The 20,281-nt window shown below is 50.2% G+C and overlaps 1 protein-coding gene across 1 annotated transcript in view; it reads left to right on the top strand.

Moving 5' to 3' along the window:
* LOC111145772 (myosin-16) overlaps positions 1 to 20,281 on the top strand; it is a 64,055-nt gene that overhangs the window by 5,244 nt on the left and 38,530 nt on the right. The window contains exons 3-19 of the mRNA XM_022500962.1: positions 1,711 to 1,854; positions 3,342 to 3,498; positions 4,121 to 4,148; positions 4,474 to 4,570; positions 5,323 to 5,415; positions 6,456 to 6,519; positions 6,804 to 6,902; positions 8,364 to 8,467; positions 9,250 to 9,388; positions 9,758 to 10,026; positions 12,039 to 12,209; positions 13,634 to 13,813; positions 15,421 to 15,547; positions 16,528 to 16,586; positions 17,451 to 17,538; positions 18,279 to 18,396; positions 19,588 to 19,708. Of these exons, the coding sequence (XP_022356670.1) occupies positions 1,711 to 1,854; positions 3,342 to 3,498; positions 4,121 to 4,148; positions 4,474 to 4,570; positions 5,323 to 5,415; positions 6,456 to 6,519; positions 6,804 to 6,902; positions 8,364 to 8,467; positions 9,250 to 9,388; positions 9,758 to 10,026; positions 12,039 to 12,209; positions 13,634 to 13,813; positions 15,421 to 15,547; positions 16,528 to 16,586; positions 17,451 to 17,538; positions 18,279 to 18,396; positions 19,588 to 19,708 (2,058 nt within the window). The remainder of the gene's footprint in view (positions 1 to 1,710; positions 1,855 to 3,341; positions 3,499 to 4,120; positions 4,149 to 4,473; positions 4,571 to 5,322; positions 5,416 to 6,455; positions 6,520 to 6,803; positions 6,903 to 8,363; positions 8,468 to 9,249; positions 9,389 to 9,757; positions 10,027 to 12,038; positions 12,210 to 13,633; positions 13,814 to 15,420; positions 15,548 to 16,527; positions 16,587 to 17,450; positions 17,539 to 18,278; positions 18,397 to 19,587; positions 19,709 to 20,281) is intronic.

The raw sequence follows: 20,281 nt of genomic DNA, 5'->3' as shown, positions 1-20,281 counted from the left end.
TTGGTCCTGTTTGCTCACTTGCTTTCAATTTTATTCTTTTTTAAAAATTTATTTATTTTTTAAATCTTTTTTTTTTTTTAAAGATTTTATTTATTTATTTGACAGAGAGAGAGATCACAAGTAGGCAGAGAGAGGAAGGGAAGCAGGCTCCCTGCCTAGCAGAGAGCCCAATGTGGGGCTCGATCCCAGGACTCTGGGATCATGACCTGAGCCGAAGGCCCAGGCTTTAACCCACTGAGCCACCCAGGTGCCCCAAATCTTTTTTTTTTAAAGATTTTATTTTTATTTTTTTGACAGACAGAGATCACAAGTAGGCAGAGAGGCAGGCAGAGAGAGAGGGGGAAGCAGGCTCCCTGCTGAGCAGAGAGCCAGATGCGGGTCTCCATCCCAGGACCCTGAGATCATGACCTGAGCCGAAGGCAGAGGCTTAACCCACTGAGCCACCCAGGCGCCCCTCAATTTTATTCTTTAAGGTGGCTTGGGGGGAGCAGGGAAATGTCTTTTTTTTTTTTTTAAGATTTTATTTATTTATTTGTCAGAGAGAGAGAGGGAGAGCGAGCGAGCACAGGCAGACAGAATGGCAGGCAGAAGCAGAGGGAGAAGCAGGCTCCCTGACGAGCAAGGAGCCGATGTGGGACTCGATCCCAGGACGCCGGGATCATGACCTGAGCCGAAGGCAGCTGCTTAACCAACTGAGCCACCCAGGCGTCCTGGGAAATGTCTTTTTTTTTAAAGTTTTTATTTACTTTATTTTATTATTATTGTTATATATTATAGTATTATATATATAGTATTATTATTATACTGACAGAACTACTCAGGCAACCCCTTATTTATTTTTGAGATAGAGAGAGAAAGAGCAGAGGGAAGAACAGAGGGAGATAGACAAGTAGACTCCATACTGAGCATGGAACCCAATGAGAGACTTGATCCCACAAGCCCAAGATCATGACCCAGGCTGAAATCAAGAGTTGGAAGCTCAGGGGCACCTGGGTGGTTCAGCTGGTTAAACGTGTGACTTTGGCTCAGGTCATGATCTCAGGGTCTTGGGATCAAGCCCCATGTCGGGCTTGGCACCAACTGGGGAGTCTGCTTCTCCTTCTCCCTCTGCCCCTTTTCCCACTCATGTTCTCCTCTCTCAAATAAATAAATAAAATCTTAAAAAAAGAAAAAAAAGGTCAGACTCTCAACCAACTGAGCCACCCAGGAGCCCCCTCCTTTTTTTTTCAATGAAAAGGTTCACACTGTTTAGAAACCACTGCCAATTCTCAAGGCAGAGAGCCAAGAGTCACATCTCTGCAAAGTGTCACTGGGATTGAAAAGCAAGTTCTGCTCAGCTATCAGCACGGACTTGGCAGGAACAGAAGCAGGGTCCAGAGGTGCTCTGAATGTAGGGATGGAACTTAATAGCTTATAAGGTATTTTACAGGATCCCACTTAATATAGTTCTCCCTGCAACCAGCCAAGGAAGCTCCTGTGATCCCTCTTTCAGAGGAAGGGCAATCTGGACTTGGGTGGCCTTGGAGGTCTCTCATCAGCCCGAGCCTCACAGTGGGACATGGCTGGACCAGGAGTCGGGCCCACTGGTCACCTGACTCCAGCTCGTTCCAAGATACCAGAGAGTCTGTGGTACCTTGTGCCAGAGGCTGACATGGCTGCTGACTATACTGTTCCCTAATTCCTATTGTGCCTTGACACTCCCCCACCCAGACTCTCACTGTGAAGAAGGATGATGTCCAGCAGATGAACCCACCCAAATTCTACCAAGCCAGTGACATGGCAGACATGACTTTCTTGAATGAGGCCAGCGTCCTGAACAATCTGCGCCAACGCTACACCAACATGAGGATCTATGTGAGTTCCCCGGGGCTGGTGGTGGGGACGAGGGGTGGCTGCTGACCTTCTGTGCCCCTCCTGATGGGAAGGACACAACTGCTACTCTACCTTCCCAGCAACCGTCACACAGTATGGCTCAGACAAGGGCACAGGGACCATGTTTCTGACGCATTAGAACTTCCACTCCAAGCCTTCAATGTCTCAGTGATGGTGCCATCTCCACGGGCAGCTGGTCTACCTTTTGCTGAGGTTGCCATCCAGGAGTCTTTCTCCCCACTACACCACTGCAGACTCTCCCATCAAGACATCTTTTTCCCTCTGGTGACATCATATGGCCTTGTTAGATGTCACCCCCTGTCCGTCCGTCCATCCAACCATCCATCCATCCATCTGCTGTCTGCCTCACCCCCACCCTCAGACAGGACTGACGGGAAAGAGTGACTCAGTGGCAGGGGTCCCAGCGCGATATACTGTGTGTCCTGCTCTCAACTCCTTAAGTGAGCTCTATCTCATCTTTGTTTCTCTTTCTTTGGGTCACTTTCTATTTAATAAGATTCCTCATAAAAACTTAATATGTATATGGCAGCTATGCTAAGAAGAAGCTGGCGTCAGGCAGGGAGGCGTTTATTCCCATTTGGGTCAAGGTGGAAGGTTTTAAAGTCTACCTGAAAAGAGGCACGGGGTCGGGGCTGGGCTCTCAGGTGAATGTGAGGGTCCAACAAGGAGAAAGACAGTTTGGAACTCATGGATGGGGGACCCATGGACGTGGTTGTTTTCTGTCCTCCCTTTTTCTCCCCTTTCTTCTACTACTTCATTGGTTTTTCAGATTTGCTTTTCTCTTTAATGGGAAAATTTCCTTACAAAATTGCCTTGTGATGAAAAGAGAAGATGGTGCCTCTTCTTAAGAGTAGTTCAAACCCAGCTGCCCACTGGGGGTGGGGGGGGAGGGAGGGTGTCCACCCAGGGAGGGCTTTGCAGCTGTTAAAACACCCCAGAAGTCTCCCTGTGAATTCTCATGAAAATCTCCCAGATAGATTAAACAGAAAAAGCAAGATATAGAACAGTATTATAGAAAGCTATCTTTTGCTTTAAAAACAAGAAGTGGGGTGGGTAAGAATACATCCCTGGATTTCTTTGTATATGCATCAAAAACCATGGAAGAGGGTGTTAGAAATTAACACAGTGCTTCCCCAGAGGGAGGAGGAGTTGGGACACCGAGCAGCTGGAGAGACCTTTTCCTGCGTATTTGCCCTTGCAGTGACTGTGTTATCTATGCAAATAATTAAACCAGAAGAAAATGAAACAAATATATGAAAGTGAAGGATTGTTTTGCTCACTGACTAGATGCTCCAATACAGATTTTGCCTCCAGGAGGGGATGCTACTGTACCTCTCCAGGCTGGCAGCGCCCTCCCCACCCAGGCTGCTCTAGGACAGGCTAGGGCTTGGAGGGAAGAGGACATCAGGAGGAAAGGCCAGCTAACTGTCTTCCTCACCTCCCACCAGACCTACTCGGGCTTGTTCTGTGTGACAGTCAACCCCTACAAGTGGCTGCCCATCTACGGAGCCCGCGTGGCAAACATGTACAAAGGCAAAAAGCGCACAGAGATGCCACCCCACCTCTTCTCCATCTCTGACAACGCCTACCACGACATGCTCATGAGTGAGTACAGCAGGGCCTCTAGGGCTCTCAGGGTGGGCGACAAAAACTCTTTTTGCCATTGGCTCCGGACATTTTAGAACCACGGGCTACCCAATCCCAACCCTGACTCCACGCTACCCATTGAAGATCTTCACTACGTGCTGAGAAGCAGCAGGGTGTGATGTTAACACTGGGTACCAGGGCTCGGTAAGGGTGCAGGGCACTTGCTAAGTACCGGCCCTACTTCACACCGCATCCCTTCTAAGCTTTACAGAAACATGGAATGCCAGGTTGAGTAACTTGCCCAGGATTCAAGTCAACACTTAACCATTCCCTGTATGATCTCTGTAATGTGGCATGGTGATCCATGAAGTGATTTTTATGCTGCTTATGACTGGGTAAATATATAGAATGGGGCTGGTGAATTTGGGGCCTTTCTGCAGAGGTGAACATTGCAGTGGCAGGCACGCGGCCATGGACCCCACCGGACACAGGGGTCTGGGCCTCTGGTGGTCGCTGCACCCTACCTCCCTGCTGAGTGGGATGCAGGGAGATGCGGACTGATTGGCCAGGGCGATGTCAAATGTCTAGTTTCTAAGTGTTTCCTAATTACATCTTCCTGTTGCTGTCTTCTTCCCTGCAGATCGTGAAAATCAGTCTATGCTAATCACGTAAGTGTCCCTTCTGTCTCTCAGTCTATATACATATAATTAGGTTTGTGTCTTACACATGTAATTAAGCCTTCTTAGAATTAATTGGTGGGACTTTGCATGGAAATCTGCAGGCTGTGGGTGGGCTTAGCAGGACATCAAGGCTGCACCTGTGAAACTGGGAGGGGGCCTCTGTGTCCCCCAACCCTACCCCCCAACTGTCTGTCCCTATCCTGGCTGAGGGTGAATCATGGTGACACTCAGCCTGCAACTTTTACTGCTTTGCTTCTCTGTGGCCAATCCCCTCTTTGTGCTTCACTTGTCTGCTTCTATTTTCCACTTGCAGTGGAGAATCTGGTGCTGGCAAGACTGAGAACACGAAGAAGGTCATTCAGTACTTTGCAAACGTCGGAGGAACTGGCAAACAGTCCTCGGATGGAAAGGTAGGACCAACGGGCACACTCAGAGTCTGTCATGCCAGCCCACCCTCTTTTCAGGCACACATAGGAGGGTACACACAGATGGGCACACATGGGGGGCACACACGGAAAGGCACACCCAGGAGGGCACACACAGCAGAGCCCACGTGACCCTCACAGCTGTCCTATGGGTTTGGGCCATTTTACAGAGGAGTAGACAGGCTTGGAGAGAAGGATGAACCACATAGGGAGAAGGAGGCCACAGACCTGGGTCTCCTCCTACAGGATCTATTCTACTGTCCAGGTCACGTCCGTCCCTGGAAAGGCAGGTGGCAGAGCCGCTGGTGCTTTGCAGGGGAGAAAGGGGAACACCAGCTCCTCCCTCAGCTGCTTCTGCAGACCCTGGGGGCCAAGGGGCACAAGGAGCAACAGCTGGGCCAGTGGCATCTATAAAAGTCCACAGAGCAAAGGGGAGTTTGTGAGGAAGACCAGGGATGCCCTGGGAAGGGTTTTCAGGCTCATTCAGGAGTCTCTCCCGCAATCACAAAGTACAGAACAGCTAAGAAGCAAGGCCTGTCATCTGCCAGGTGCCCCTCCCATGTCAGGGCCGCAGGGAATGGTCATCAGGTGGTGGCCCTCTTCCCGGGTTCCTTCCTGCCCTGATTTCCAGGCGTCCCAAGGCCCTTCCCCTCTTGGCTCCTGGCTCCAAAGCCACAGTGCTGTGAAAGCCCTGACTCTCCGGGCAGCACCCAACCTTGTGTTTCTCTCTGGGTCAGGGGTCCCTGGAGGATCAAATCATCCAGGCAAACCCTGTGCTGGAGGCTTTCGGGAATGCCAAGACCATCAGGAACAACAATTCCTCTCGCTTTGTAAGTGTGAGCAGCGGCAACGGTGGCCCCTTGAGGGGAGGGGGGGATAGGTGTCACCCCATTCCAGGTAAGGAAATTGGGGCTGATTTAAACATGCAAAGAGAATGAAGAGAGTCACAGCATCTCCTTCCCAGAGATTTTTAATGTCCTATCTGTCAGGGTCTATATCAAACAGAACCACATCAGTATTTAAATCCAGGAGCTTGAAAGCAGAGACTTGGTGATGGAGAAAGCAGTGACGGTGATGGAAGGGCTGAGAAGTCAGACCAGGGAGCCAGAGATGCACATTAGCTGAAAGCTGTAGACACCTCCCCTCATCCCTCCCCTCCAAACACCACTGTTGGCCCGTTGGAGGGATGCAGGAAACGTGCTGTCCCCAGGGCCCTGGTGGATTCTGGAGCTAGCTCAGTCCTCTTGTGGGAGCTCTATCTTCCACTACCTGAGGTGCTGTCCAGGGAGGAGAAATGCCCAGGCTTTCCTCCTGATTCCCAGTCTCCTGCTGGGGCCCCTCATCGCCTGAGCCAGTCGGCTGGCAGGGAGCCTAGGTAAACAGAGCTGGGCAGGGAGGAAGGGAAGGCAGGTGAGAAATTGAGGCAAGGGGCAGATGGGCAGGAGCAGCAGAGATGGAGACACAAAGACACCTATTTCCGGGAGAATTTCCCGGTGGTTCTACCAAAGTTCAGGGAGAGGGATGCAGTGTGTCAGTAAGGAGACTCCATAGTGTGCTTCCTACACCCTTTGGCCAAATTCCCCCATGTCTGCCTCTAAGCATGCTTCCCAGAGGCGCCAGACCCTCCTGCCGGTGCTCCTCTCCCCACAAATGCCCTATGGGGCTACCCCACAGACCCTAAATTTTGCTCCAAGTCCCGTCCATCTTCTCTACCCTTCTGTGTGGGAAATCCGCAGCTCCACGAACAGTGATGCCTGGCTCAGTTACGTTCCCAATAGGACCCTTGGAATTCAGGGGAGCTGCCAATAAGGGACTCTGTTGGTCTAGAACTACCTGTATCCTCCCTCACAACCCTCTCCTCCCTGCTCAGGGCAAGTTCATCCGAATCCACTTCGGAACAACAGGCAAACTGGCCGGAGCGGACATTGAGAGCTGTGAGTCTGGCCCCCTATGGAGGGCTCTTGCGGGGCGGACCCAACTACACAGTGTGTGGGGCCCAGTGTTGTCTCATGTCTGGGGGGCTGGCCCTGCTCCCGGGCTTCCAGGCTCCCCTCCACCGATAGTCAGGCCTCCAGCAGCCATGCCCGGGGCAGAGGGAACGGCCCCTGGACTGGCTATTGCGTGGGGCTGTATGGAGAGGGGAGCCCGTTGGCTGGCACCCTGCACTCCAGACAGAATGGGACTGTATTTATGGACATGTTTGCACCTTCCTTTCCAGATCTCTTAGAGAAATCTCGTGTCATCTCACAGCAAGCCGCTGAGAGGGGCTACCATATTTTCTATCAGATTCTCTCTAACAAGAAACCTGAACTTATTGGTAAAGATCTTTATGTCTATATGCCTGCCCCTTAACTTGCTTTTCCTCTTTTTTCAGTAACAAAACAGCTCCTGAGGACAGAGAGTCCAGTAACAACCCCACCCCCCCGCCTTCCGTGGTTCTGCAGGAATCCGTTTGAGTTACATGCATAGGTTACACGGAACTTTCTCAAAGTTCTACTTACATCCCATATTCACAATGGCCTCATGAAACCAAACACCACTGCTGGCCCATACCACAGATAGGGTTTTGGAATGTCTGCAACTCATGGCTGAGACACAGACCTGCAGTATGGGTCTTGGACCTGCTGCCTCTAGGCCCAGTGTTCAGACAGGAGCAGAGAGGTCAGCCCAGGACCATCTCATGTGCGAGAACAAGAGGCTCCCCTCTGGGTGGACACAGCCCACCCTGAGTGCATTATCTGATGAGCAAAGTATACTCACTCACTCACCTAGATGCTCTTGTGCAGGCACCAACCTGCTCAACTAGTCATGGCAGACCTGCTGAGGGTAAAAAGTGAGGGGAGAGATCAATTTTCCGCATACACACCTCCTAACCCTACCAGAGACTAGGTACCATTCCCCACACAAAACTGGGCTTTATTTGCGATAGACACACTGTCCTTTTTAATTAATGGATAGCATTTTGAAATTGGAAGGCTTCATATTAAAAAAAAAAACAAAAAAGAAACCACCACCATCTTCTTGGTTTCTCTGGAGTAGCAAAAGATCCAGTAGCCATGGGCCTGCTGTTACACAAGGCGCTAATCAAGGCAGTTGAGTGGTGGTGGCCCCTTTGGTGGGTGGAGTGCAAGCTCTCTTGTCTACCACCCTCCCTGCCAGGCCCTATTGCCTCCCCGACCCTAGAGCAGGGTGACAGCCAATATTTATCTTCCTTCTTGGGCTCTAGTTTTTCCCAACAGTAGAGAGGAAGGAACATGAAAGTATTTCTTGCACCCACGTTTCTTCCAAAAGTGGAAAAACAAAGATAGACCAAGAGGGGCACACATATGAAGAAAAATAGAAGTGAGTATATTGCTTTATAAAAGCAACAATATCCATGCATACCATGTGCAAGTGATTGTTACTGCCCACTGCAGACACTGTGTTACCTTCTGCCTTAGGGGGTAAACTGCTATTTACTGGACAGAGGAAAGAGAAAGATAGGAATTAATTTATTCCAAAAATATCTACAGGGGGCCCAATAGGCACCAGGTACTGGCACAAGTAGTGAAGGACACAACCAAGTTGCTGAGACCTTCCTGTCACCCTAAAGCTCATCCTGTGCCCTATTCAAGTCCCCCTGTGACCCAGAGAGACCCTGTTTTATCCAGCTCTGTAACCCCATGATACCTACTGTCATGCTGGGCATAGGAGATGCATTTAGGGATCCGGCTTAAAATGGAAAGAGAAGAAAACCACACGTCACTCAGCTGCTAACCTGCTTCCCTGCTCTTGGCAGAGAGTTTGCTGCTGGTCCCCAACCCTAAGGAGTACCACTGGGTGAGCCAGGGCGTCACGGTGGTGGAGAATATGGACGACGGGGAGGAGCTGCAGATCACAGATGTGAGTGGACCCTCCTGGCTGGCATGTGGCAGGGAGAGTCAGGACAGAGACTACGGGGGCCCTGCACGCACTGTCACCTGGGGAGGGGATCCAAATGGGGTGGGGACCATTCCCAGCAGCCAGGCAATAGCCCACATTCTCCCCTGGAGATCTCTGGGGCTGCAGCTGGCACCTCTCTCACCTGTCGTAGCAAGTAGAACCAAACTAGAATTCCAAGGAACCGAAGGGGCCACGTACTCCAGCCTGGCTAGGAACGACGCCCCCGTCTCTGCAGTTCCTACTGTACCCCCTCTCTCCTCGTTTGACATTGAGCACCTGTAACTTCTGTTGGGGTCTGACAGTAGCATCGATTTCTGATGCGCCTTTGCCTTTCCCTCTCCTGGTACCTACCATGAGGCTTTAGCAGTAGTAATGACAGTGATGGTAATGTGACTTCCCGTTTGTCATTATCTCTCAAGTGCTATGCGTCAAGCATTGGACTAAACGTTGAAACGTCATTCTGGATTATCCTTATGACCACCTATGATCCCCCTTTTGCTGATGACTAAACGGAGACCAGGGAGAGTAAATAAATACAATGACTACACTGCTGAGCATCTGGTCTGGGCTCCTTGGAGGAAAACTGACCCGCCTCCAGGCCGGGGTGTGTTTGACCTCCAGAGCCCACGCCATACCACCGTGGCCACCATGACCCACCGGTGCCACCCCCACAGCTGCAGGGCCACGGCCTCTATTCTGTGGGGTAAGAAGCCAGGAATGTCTTGACTTTCTCTTCCCTATAGGTCGCCTTTGATGTGCTGGGCTTCAGCCCAGAGGAGAAGATTGGTGTTTATAAGCTGACAGGGGGCATCATGCATTTTGGGAACATGAAGTTCAAGCAGAAGCCCAGAGAAGAGCAGGCTGAAGTGGACACCACGGAGGGTAGGTGTCTGGCTGGGGCTCTTCGAGGAGGAGGGGGCCAGCAGCAGGGGTTCAGGACTCTCTGAGGCTCTGTGCACATTTCAGAGATGTGCTGTAAACCAAGAATGTTTCTTTGATATCCAGACATTGATAATCTCAGAGAGATGTGACAGAGGGTCAGAGTCAAGATTTTGGTTTCTATGCTCTGCTTTGCCATTTGACCTTGAGCGAGTGTGGGAAACCATCTCAGATGTCTCTTCTCTCATGGGTGACATAGAGTCTCTGCTACCCTCTCCTTCCTCCCTTCTCTAACCATGATGGATGGTGCTGGGTTTCTCCAGGGCAGGACGTCATGTTTCTCACGCACCTGCTTTTTCTGTCCCTACTCAGTGGCTGACAAAGTCTCCCATCTCATGGGTCTCAATTCCGGGGAGCTCCAGAAGGGCATCACCAGGCCCCGGGTCAAAGTAGGCAATGAGTTTGTGCAAAAGGGCCAGAACATGGAACAGTGCAACAACTCCATCGGGGCTCTGGGCAAGGCCATCTATGACAAGATGTTCAAGTGGCTGGTGGTCAGGATCAATAAGACCTTGGACACCAAGATGCAGAGGCAATTCTTCATCGGGGTGTTGGACATCGCTGGATTCGAGATCTTTGAGGTGTGCCTGCCCTGGCATTCTGTTTCTGCTTTGGGGGTGACCATTTTCCTTTTAAAAGCTACTTTTCACCACAGTTCTCTTGTTTCTCATCTTGGACCTGGGGCGGGCTGATCTCAGTTGTTTGCTCCTGGGTCTCTGACTTTTGGCATCCAGAAAGCTCCATCTTCATTTGTATGGCGCCAAATCATAAAGAATAGGGTAAACAGACTGGACAGAATGGGTGACATGCTGGGGCTGGCCTGTACTGTCTTGTGAGGGCTGACCGTTGAGTTTTCAAGAATTTTGTGATCCAGCTGATATCGTGTTGATGATACATGACATCATGCAGATCCATTTACACAAGGGAAATTGGCCAACATTTCAGATAAGGACTTTCTTTCTTTCTCCTTTCCTCTCTTTCCCTTCCCTCCCTTCCTTCTTTCTTTCCTTCCTTCCTCTTGTTTTTGAGAGAGAGTAAGCTGATTGGCCAGCACAACACTGGTAGTCCCCCACTTCTTTCCAACACGAGAGAGACTCAGGTCTCCTCACAGACTGGTATTGTGGGTCAGGAATATTTTACCTCTGTAATTGGAGGCAGCATGATTAGGAGTCAGTAAATCTGGTTCTGGACTCAAGTTGGCCCTCAGCTAGCTGTGTGGCCTTAGGAAAGTGGCTACCCCTCTCGGAGCCTCAGTTTTCTCAACTCTAAAATGAACAGACTAGAAGAGATGATCTATAAAGTTCTTTCCACTCCACTATCCTATTATTTTAAGATTTCTACTGGCCACAGGTGGATTTTTTTTTTTTTTTTTTAAACAGCTTAGCCCAGAGGCACCTGGGTGGCTCAGTTGGTTGAGCGTCTGACTCTTGATCGTGGCTCAGGTCTTGATCTCAGGGTCATGAGTTCAGGCCCCAGGGGCTCCGTGCTGGGCATGGAGCCCACTTTAAAAAAAAAAAAAGCTTAGCCCAATTTCTTTCAGGCTCTAAAAAGGCTAATCTGACTGCCATCTACAATAGAATCCTTTAAGTTCATAGGCGGAAGGAGGTTTAGAGTTTCCAAACTGGGTTCCCTGGCATCCTGGAAGCCACTGACGGCCAGTAGGGAATGGACTAGGGGAAAGGAGGATGGTCTAGGTCAACAATAGAGTGTGTGCAATAAACAAACAGGGTTCGAATCCCAGCTTGGCCACTTCCAAGCTGTGTGCCTCTCTTTCTCCACCTGTTAATGGGGACACTACTCCTTCTTGCCTTGTAAGATTTTGAGCAGGTGCAGCTCAGCACAGGGTCTGACACACGAGCATGCCCTCTGATTACAACAGCACCTCTGCTCTAACCTATTTTTCATGCAGCTTTAGCAGGGGATTTCATTAAGAGAAAGCACTCTCTGATTTTTTTTTAAGGCTTGTAAACCCCTCAAACCCTTTCATCCTCTGGATGAGGATAAAGAAACTGCACCCAGAGAGTGAACTGTCCAGAGGCACACAGGGGGTCAGAAGCATAATGCCTCTCAAATGATTCTATCCTGGGAAGAAATGATTCTTTCCACAATGATTTTCATTAACCACATGAAGGAGGGGGGGAGGGAGGGAGGGAGGGAAAAAGAGGAAAGGAGAAAGAAAGAAAAACCTTATTTGAAGTGTTGGCCAATTTCCCTTGTGTAAATGGATCAACGTGATGTCATGTATCAACACGATGTCAGCTGGATCACATGTTGATACATGTCACGCATGTATCAACACGATGTCAGCTGGATCGTTCCCATGCCCCCTCCCCCGCACTCTCTTCTGTCCCCCTCCCCCATAACCCTGCTCTGCAGGTTCTAAGCTGCTCTGGGCCTTTGCAGGGGAGGGTAACCAAGAAGGGCTGACGGAGGGCCGTCCAGTGGTCAGCATTCAGGCACCTGGGGCAGCACCTGACAGTGGTTGGCCCACAGCAAATCTGAGCTCAGCTTGTGCCTCATCTCTCAGTCCTGGTCCCAGGGAGGCTCTGCCTGGGTCCTGGCTGATGCCCCGCTCTCTGCCCTCCCACCCCAGTTCAACAGCTTCGAGCAGTTGTGCATCAACTTCACCAACGAGAAGCTGCAACAGTTCTTTAACCACCACATGTTCGTGCTGGAGCAGGAGGAGTACAAGAGGGAGGGCATCGAATGGGTCTTCATCGACTTTGGCCTTGACCTACAGGCCTGCATTGACCTCCTGGAAAAGGTAACCTGCTGCTCAAGGTGGGGCTTAGAGGCCAGGGCCCTGAGTGGGGGGTGGGAGAGGCTCAGAGGGGGACTTCCCTGGTGCCTGAAGGAAGTGGCACTAACAGCACTGCTAATGACCTTGGTTGGTCTGGCCTCTAACTTCCTCTCTGCAAAATGGGTATGATAGTTTTGCGATGACAACTGTTAGTTGGGCTGTTGGATGCCTCAACTCACTGGCTCATCCTAAGCTGCCACACATGTGTGGGGGGGGTAGGAGTGGGGGGGTGATATATTATACCCATTTCACAGATAGCAACATTGAGGCACAGAGAAGGGAAATAACTTGTCCTAGGTCACACAACCTGTGAATGGCAGAGTCAGGTTCTAACCCAGGCAGTCTATTGGCCACCGCTATAATCATACCATAGGGAACATTTTAGCAAAGGGCCTACTTCAAGAATACATATGGTTTGATCAAATGCAGAAAAGGGATAGAAAAAGGACATTAACAGGACAGATGACAAAATCTGAACAGTCTGCTCACAGAATTGTATCAATGTTAATTTCCTGTTTTTCATTATTGTTACCGAAGTTGCATCAACATTTCAAGAAGTCAGATGAAAGACACGTAGGAATGCTTCACACTCTTTCGCAAGCCTAAAATTATTTCAGAGTAAAAACTTAAAAAATAAAGAAAGCAAATAACATATGTTGTCTCTGAGGCTCAGCCTAGGGGCTATCATAGGGAAGCTATTAGCCAGGCAGCCAGGGGTCTCCAGTGTGAGACCAGCCTTAACCTCCCAGGAAAAGAGTCTCCAAAAACAAGCTGTGTGTACAATCCACATGTCCCCTAACACCTACAAACACCTCCCTATCCAGCTGTCACAGAACCTGAAATGTCCTCATGTTTGACCTTTGGGGTTAAACATTGCCCTCTTCCAGAAATATTCCTTAGAAATCCAGACCCTCCATAGATTGGGGTGGAGGGACAGCATTTACGAGCTCCCTTGTTCTATGAGAAAAGACCTAGAACCATCTGCAGCCCCTGGTAGCCAGGAATGTCTTTGAGGGCAAGAGTGGAGAGAAGAGTGTTAAACACAAAGAGGACAGGTGTCATTGACTTTACCATTTTCCTGAGACCAAGCCTGCCTGACACCACTGTTTGGGAGGGGTTAGCATTTAGGGAGCTATGTAGCCCCTTCTGACCTTCATCGTCCCTTCTGTTAAATTCAATGAATTCTAGCCTCTTTCAATCTAAATGGCCTAGGCATTCGAAGACCAGCTACTGCACCATTACCAGTGCTCCTTGCCCAGAGTTCTGCTTCCTGGCTGGCCACCTGGGTGTCTGTGGCACCCCTCCCACCACCCCCAGGCCAACACCTGAGTGGCCCCGTTGGGGTCCCGTGGCCTCCTGTAACACCATCCACCACTCTTCCCTTCTAGCCCATGGGCATCTTCTCCATCTTGGAGGAACAGTGCGTCTTCCCCAAGGCCACCGACGCCACCTTCAAGGCAGCGCTCTATGACAACCACCTGGGCAAGTCCAGCAACTTCCTCAAGCCCAAGGGGGGCAAAGGCAAGGGGCCTGAGGCCCACTTCGAGCTCGTCCACTATGCAGGCACTGTGAGTACCCCCTCGGCGCCCCCTGTGGCCACCTTCCTGCTGCATTAGGGTCTGGGTCATGTAGGTCCTTCCTGCCCTGCCCTTTCTGATGCATCCTGCCTCCATCCAGCACAGCTGCCACGTAACAGGAGTATCGGCTCAGTGAAATGACCTCTGACTCATACTTCCTCATCACTTCCCCCTCTGAGACTTCCAAAGCAACCAGGGAGCAGCTAGCAGTTGACGCCCTCAGACCCGCCAGGGCTACACCATTGTCTGCAGCCTTCAGTTTGATGGCTGAACTGAGATCTTGGACAGAATTGCTAACACTCGCAAAAAGAGAAAAGAAACACCGCGGGCCCACCAATTATCCCCCAACTTTGCGCTCTGACAGCTCGTGGCCACCAAACCAACAAAATGACATCTCGGAGTGGCTTTTTCACTCATGAAAAACTTAGTCCTTGGGGAAGAGGGAATTAAGTGCCTCCAGGACTCGGGTTCTATTTGAATAATTGATAGGCGAGACAAGGTTTGTTCAGCCAGCTTTTAAGAATGAGTTTGGTTTCCTTGGGATTGCAGTATTGCCGTAAATGCCAAGGCTCCTGTTACCACCGGAGTTTGTCGAGCCTCTGTGGGTTTAACTGCAGGGAAACAGCAGCCTTAGGACAGAGCTGTCAGAAAAGCTGATGTTGGATTGGGCAATGGGCCAGGAGTTGATGATCTCATCAACCATAACAATGCCAATCACTTGCAAAATAAATCGTGCCAATGCCTAGAGCAAACAGCGGGTTGGGAGCCCACCTCACCTACCACAGTGAAATGACAAGAGCTCTGTATTTGTAGCAATGGAATATTCCAAGTCTAATGGGGCCTCTACACCACTAAGAAGGCTCTAAAGTAAGCCCAGAGGTGATGAACGTCTATATGCTATATAGGAGAGGGAAACCCCAAAGGTTTTGGCTTCTTATCTGCTTCCTTCAGTTCCCTATGCTCAGTGGAAAAATCTGAAAAGTGCTTCCTCTTTGCCTCCAGCTAGGGCCAAATGGGAAGCAGAAATTAATGGATGTCCAACTACCTGAGCACAGGGAGCCCCCAATTCTGGATGGATGGAATCCCCCTTCCACTAGGCAATGTCCAAGGGATGTGTGCCCTTGAGCAAGGAGAAACCAGATACCCTTGTCTGGAGCTCTTCATGTAGCTCAGGTCAAGGCCAGTCACTCACAGCAAGGGCTGAGCCTGGAAGAAGATCAATCCACCTGGGTAGCAAAAGGGTCAGAGGTCAGGCAGTCTCAGAGTAGCCAGCAGAGCAAGACATGCAAGAGAAGGTCACAGCCTGACAGAAAATAGCTAGAGTCCTGGTTTGTCAGAAAAGCTCGGAGACAGGGTGGCCTCAACAGGCAAAATGTGAATGCCCAAGAAAGCAGATAATGGGGCCTCCACCTTATACTGTGGTTCAGGGACATCCCAGGACTCCAGAAAATGTCAAGAATGGAAGCCCCTGGAGATGGGGTTGAAGGTTGGTCCTGGGAGCCCAGAGCAGGCTAAGCTGTTGGTAGAGGTTCTGCCTGTAGGAGCTGGAAGGCAGAGGCTAGACCCGAAGGTAACCACTGGCACTTGCCCCCCTCCAGGTGGGTTACAACATCACAGGATGGCTGGAGAAGAACAAAGACCCCCTGAATGAAACAGTGGTGGGCTTGTTCCAGAAATCATCCCTGGGACTCCTGGCCCTTCTCTTCAAAGAAGAGGAGGCTCCAGGTACAGCTGAGTGCTAATTGTGTCCAGTCTCCACATGCTGATGCCCTTTAGTAACCAAAATGGAAATAAGGAAACAAAACTCTCTTATTCAACTCTTGCTAAATGGATAAATGAATGACAAGTTGCTTGAGGTAGGCCATGGACGATGGTGCAATGGAGAGATACAGATACATTCTGGGAAATTCCATCAACTGATTTGATCACTGGGCCCGTATCACCTCTAAGTGGAGTGACACTGCTTTGGAAGAGTTGAAGCCCAAATGATGTGTCCTATTTTCTGCTCCCTGTTCTCCTCTCTCTGAGGCAAAGGCCAAGCCCAGCCCTGCCTTCTACCCCATGGAGGTCATGTGGCCCACAGGGAAACACCCCAGAGTGGAGCTTCCCAATATGGCTGCCACTCAGAGGGGCAAGAACTGCAAATTTCCTCGAATTCAGAGATGTTTTCATCATCAACATGCAATTCCTCCAGATGGTCTATAGGCTCCTCTTCCTTCCCAGGCAACGGAAACAGTTTATCCCCTTGTGTAGCCTTAAACCACAAAGGGAAAACAGACCCTCCAGAGAGCATAATGTCCCTTTTGACAATTAGGCCATAGTCATCCTGTTCACCCATTCCTTGGTAGATCTCTCTTTCCTGGTGTGGAGGCCCCACCTTACCTAGTCCCAAGAAAAGCTTTTTCTTTTCTTTTTTTTTTTTTTTTTTTTGAGAGAAAGAGAGAGAGAGAGAGCAAGTGTGTGGGGAGGGGCAGAGGGAGAGAGTGACTCCCTGCTGAGCACAGAGCCCAAGGCAGAGCTCAATCCCAGGACCATGAGATCATGACCTGAGCTGAAACCAAGAGTCAGACACTTAACCAACTGAGCCACCCAGGCACCCCCCACAAGAAAAGCTTTTTAAACCAGAGAATACATTTCCTTGACACAGAACACTTAATGTCCTACGCTGTGTTCTGACATGAAACATGCTTGTCTTTCTTCCTCAGCTGGAAGCAAGAAGCAGAAGAGAGGGTCTTCCTTCATGACAGTCTCCAACTTCTACAGGGTGAGTAGGGGCTGCCCTATAAGCCACTGTACATCCAGTGAACCCTACCCTCCATCGAACCCTCCCTTCTAATGATGTGGTGGTCCACCTTCCACTTCACAGCCCAGGACAGGATGATTTCATTTCTATGTGTACGGCTGCCTCTTTCATTCAAGGAGTCTGCTTTTTTCTGAAGGTGTCACAGAACCACAGGACCTCAGGGCAGAAAAGACCCTTAGAGATGGTACAGTCCAACCATGTCATTTCAGAATTGAAATCCAGAGAGTGGTAACAATGGACATATCGGTGCCCAAGATCTTGAGCCCTAAAGTTGGCTGGCAGACCTTCTGGGCTGATCACAACTTCCACAGATTGGGGGCATGACTAGGGACATGTTGTAAAGTGTAGATGAACAGCACAAAGGAAGAGTTCAGTATTTCCCAAGGATCTGGCTGCCCAAAGGCAGAGCGGGCTACGTCATTAGAGGTATCCAAGCAGAGGAGGAGGGACCATCTAGTGGGGAGGTCACAACGGGCAGGGGTTTATCCTCACAGGTACTACGTACAGTTCCTTCTAGTACTGAGACTCTGATGAGCCAGCATTGAGTGAGAAGGGCTCTGTCATGAAACACCATATCAAGAAAACCATGTCGCTTTGGGCAAGTCCCTCTGAGAGGACAGCCACCACCCAAGATGCTGTCCATGATGATAGCCACTAGCCATATGTGGCAAGAGAGTCCTGGAGAAGAGGCTGGTGTGGCAGAAGAGCTCAATCTGAATTTAATTAATTGAACTTTAAATAAACAGCTCTGCTGAGCATGTGTGTCCTGCAAAACCAACACTGAGCTCTACTCAGTCCTTCTTCTTCTTGTTCCTCCGTCCCCAGGAGCAGCTGAATAAGCTGATGACCACCCTCCACAGCACCGCTCCCCATTTTGTCCGCTGCATTGTCCCCAATGAGTTCAAGCAATCAGGTACATCGTGGGGCTCTGTGAAATTAGCGTTTGCTCAAATGAAGTACCCCCCCCTTCATAGAAGTTTAATTACTTTTGAAATATGAAGTACTCTCTTTTTTTGCCTCCCTCTCCTCCCACCAATTTTTTCAAACTTGGACAATTTTGCCCACCGAAACAATAACAGTTAATAAAAATAACTAACATTTGTTGGGTGCAAACTGTGAGCTAGGTATGAATTAAGTCTACTTTTAATTGGCAGGGATGACTGGGGCAAAGCAGGGCACCAAAGGATCCCCCCAGAATGGATCATCTGGGGGCACCTGGGTGGCTCAGTCGGTGGAGCATCTGACTCTTGGTTTTGGTTCAGGTCATGATCTCAGGGTCCTGGGATCGAGCCCCCATAGGGCTCAGTACTCAGCGTAGAGACTACTTGTCTCTCTTTCTCCCCCTCTGCTCCTCCCCTCGCTTACGCACTAGCTCTCTCTCAAATAAATAAAATCTTTAAACAAACGGATCATCCAAAATTCATGTTCTAGCTGCTTTGTAGAACAAAAATCATGTTTTGGCTGGGTGGGCACCAGCTGGAAGTCACATTGGGGAGGTCTTTGGGTGTTGGCTGAATTGTGGGGCTCCCTGGGCAGTGATGGGAGAAGACTGGGGTTGAAGACACAGATGCTCAGTTAGCTTTCTGTGGTGGCAAGAAGTAGCCGGTCCCACCCGAGAGTCCTGATGGCATCCTGTGCCCTCCCCTTTGGCAGGCGTGGTGGACGCCCACCTGATCATGCATCAGCTGGCTTGTAACGGAGTCCTGGAAGGCATCCGTATTTGCAGGAAGGGCTTCCCAAACAGGATGCAGTACCCGGAGTTCAAACAGAGGTGAGTGGTGTCTCCCTGATACCATGAGTCTACAGTTCTCGGTTGACAGGGACTGACTAATGGAGAAATACAATCCTGTTGTCCCAGACGCTACACCTCACAGCAGATACCAACTCACCGTCATTACTTTATGCTTTGACTTGAATTTCAACTGCTAGCATGTGCATTTCTTTGCCTGAGGGCCTCCCCTGGCTCTGGAACCTGCTTTGCTACTGGGCAGGCTGAAAGTCTCAGGAAGTAATGTCTCCCCAGGAGCAGCCCTCAACCAGTGACTGAGGACAACTGGCAAATAAATACTTCAACTCCCTCGCCCTTCTTGGTGGCCTAATGATGAGGCATGTTCTGTATTGGCTTCCAGATAAGTGTCTAACAGTAGGCTCTCCAGGTTAAATTTTTAAAAATAATAAAAAAATTAAAAGCCCTGGTTTGTAGTGTCTTTGGATTTCCATGGGATAAACTCTCTCATGGCCAATTTCAAGCCAGCAATGAGACGTCACTGAATGAATGAATGTGGGGTTGGGTAGAGGTACACACCACCGTTCCCAGTGTCCCCCAGCAGGATTAAGTCCCAGCTGCCCATTGTGATAACTAGTCTGATAACATGCCTCTTATTAACTTCCCTGACCCCCTTCCCGACCCTGCCACCCTCCACCCCACCCACCCCCCACAAATAAACCATTTGTACTTGGATCCTTGTCTCAAGGTCTGCTTCTGGGGGGACCCAAACCTGGGGGAACCAAAGACCTCCACCTAAGGCATTGTTTTCCTTCTACCCCCTCCCTATCTGCTGGAACATATGACCACAGATGGACAGAACAGGACATGTCACTAGAGGTCATCTTGTCCAAGACCTCTGAAGGCTCTAAACAGGGAAGGACTCATGGAAATCACAAAGAGGGCTGCTGGCAGGTCAGGAAAGGCAGCACTTCTATGCCTGGAAGGAAAGATCAGGAAGGAAAAATTTGGGTGTCTTCATTTCTAGGAGCATCTGCCGCCTCATGGACTCCTGACCAACACCAGTGTTTGCTCCCCAAGGTCTCCTGTCAGTCCCACCCACTGCCTGCTGTGGCCATCTGTAAAACAGGTCTAACCTGTGACTCCAAGACCATCACAAAGGTCAACTGTGTGGATATGCTTCCTGAGCTGCCAGCTTGGGCACGACGACAATTGTCATTGTCTCTCTCCCACCAGGTACCAAGTGCTGAACCCCAATGTGATTCCTCAGGGATTCGTAGACAACAAGAAGGCCTCAGAGCTGCTGCTTGGATCCATTGACCTGGATGTGAATGAGTACAAGATCGGGCATACCAAGGTAACCTCTTCCGGTGACACTCCCTCCCTACGCCACCCAGCCTTGTCCTCAGAAGGTGAGCTTCAGGGCATGAATTCCAACTGCCTGCCTTGGGCAAGCCCGCCCGTCCCCCCACAGCTGATGAGAGCCTCAGTTTCCTCCTCTGGAAAAGGAGAGTTGATACAGCTGATCTCATGGAATTCGGGGGATGAGAACCCAACTCAGACAGGTTCTCACTAAATGGTAGATTATTTCCTAGGCCTATATGAACCCCAGTAAGAATCGAGGTCCTGGGTTTGACTAGGGCATGAAACTGTGTGTGTTTGTTTTGGGGGGGTGGTGAGGTCTAAGAGTAAAGCACCATAATCCCAGCCCACCACACCGAAAGCTCCAACCCTGAGCTGGCAGGTGAGTCGGGGCTGACTCAGAGAAGCTGCCTGATCCTGACTCACCAGACCTAGGCTGCCCTGTGTCTGTCCCACTTCCTGGCCCTGCAGAGTCCTGTTGGGATTGGCAGGACCAGACAGGCTAATGGTGCAAGGTGTCCCTCTACAGCGGCCCGAGCAGACTGCACCCCAGCCTGACAGCCAGGGT

This window comes from Enhydra lutris, unplaced genomic scaffold (assembly GCF_002288905.1).
Source record: "Enhydra lutris kenyoni isolate GAN:26980312 unplaced genomic scaffold, ASM228890v2 scaffoldscaffold13, whole genome shotgun sequence".
In the NCBI taxonomy this organism is placed as follows: Eukaryota; Metazoa; Chordata; class Mammalia; order Carnivora; family Mustelidae; genus Enhydra; species Enhydra lutris.
Note: the sequence above shows the minus strand (reverse complement) of the source record. Positions and strands in the feature narration are given on the sequence as shown.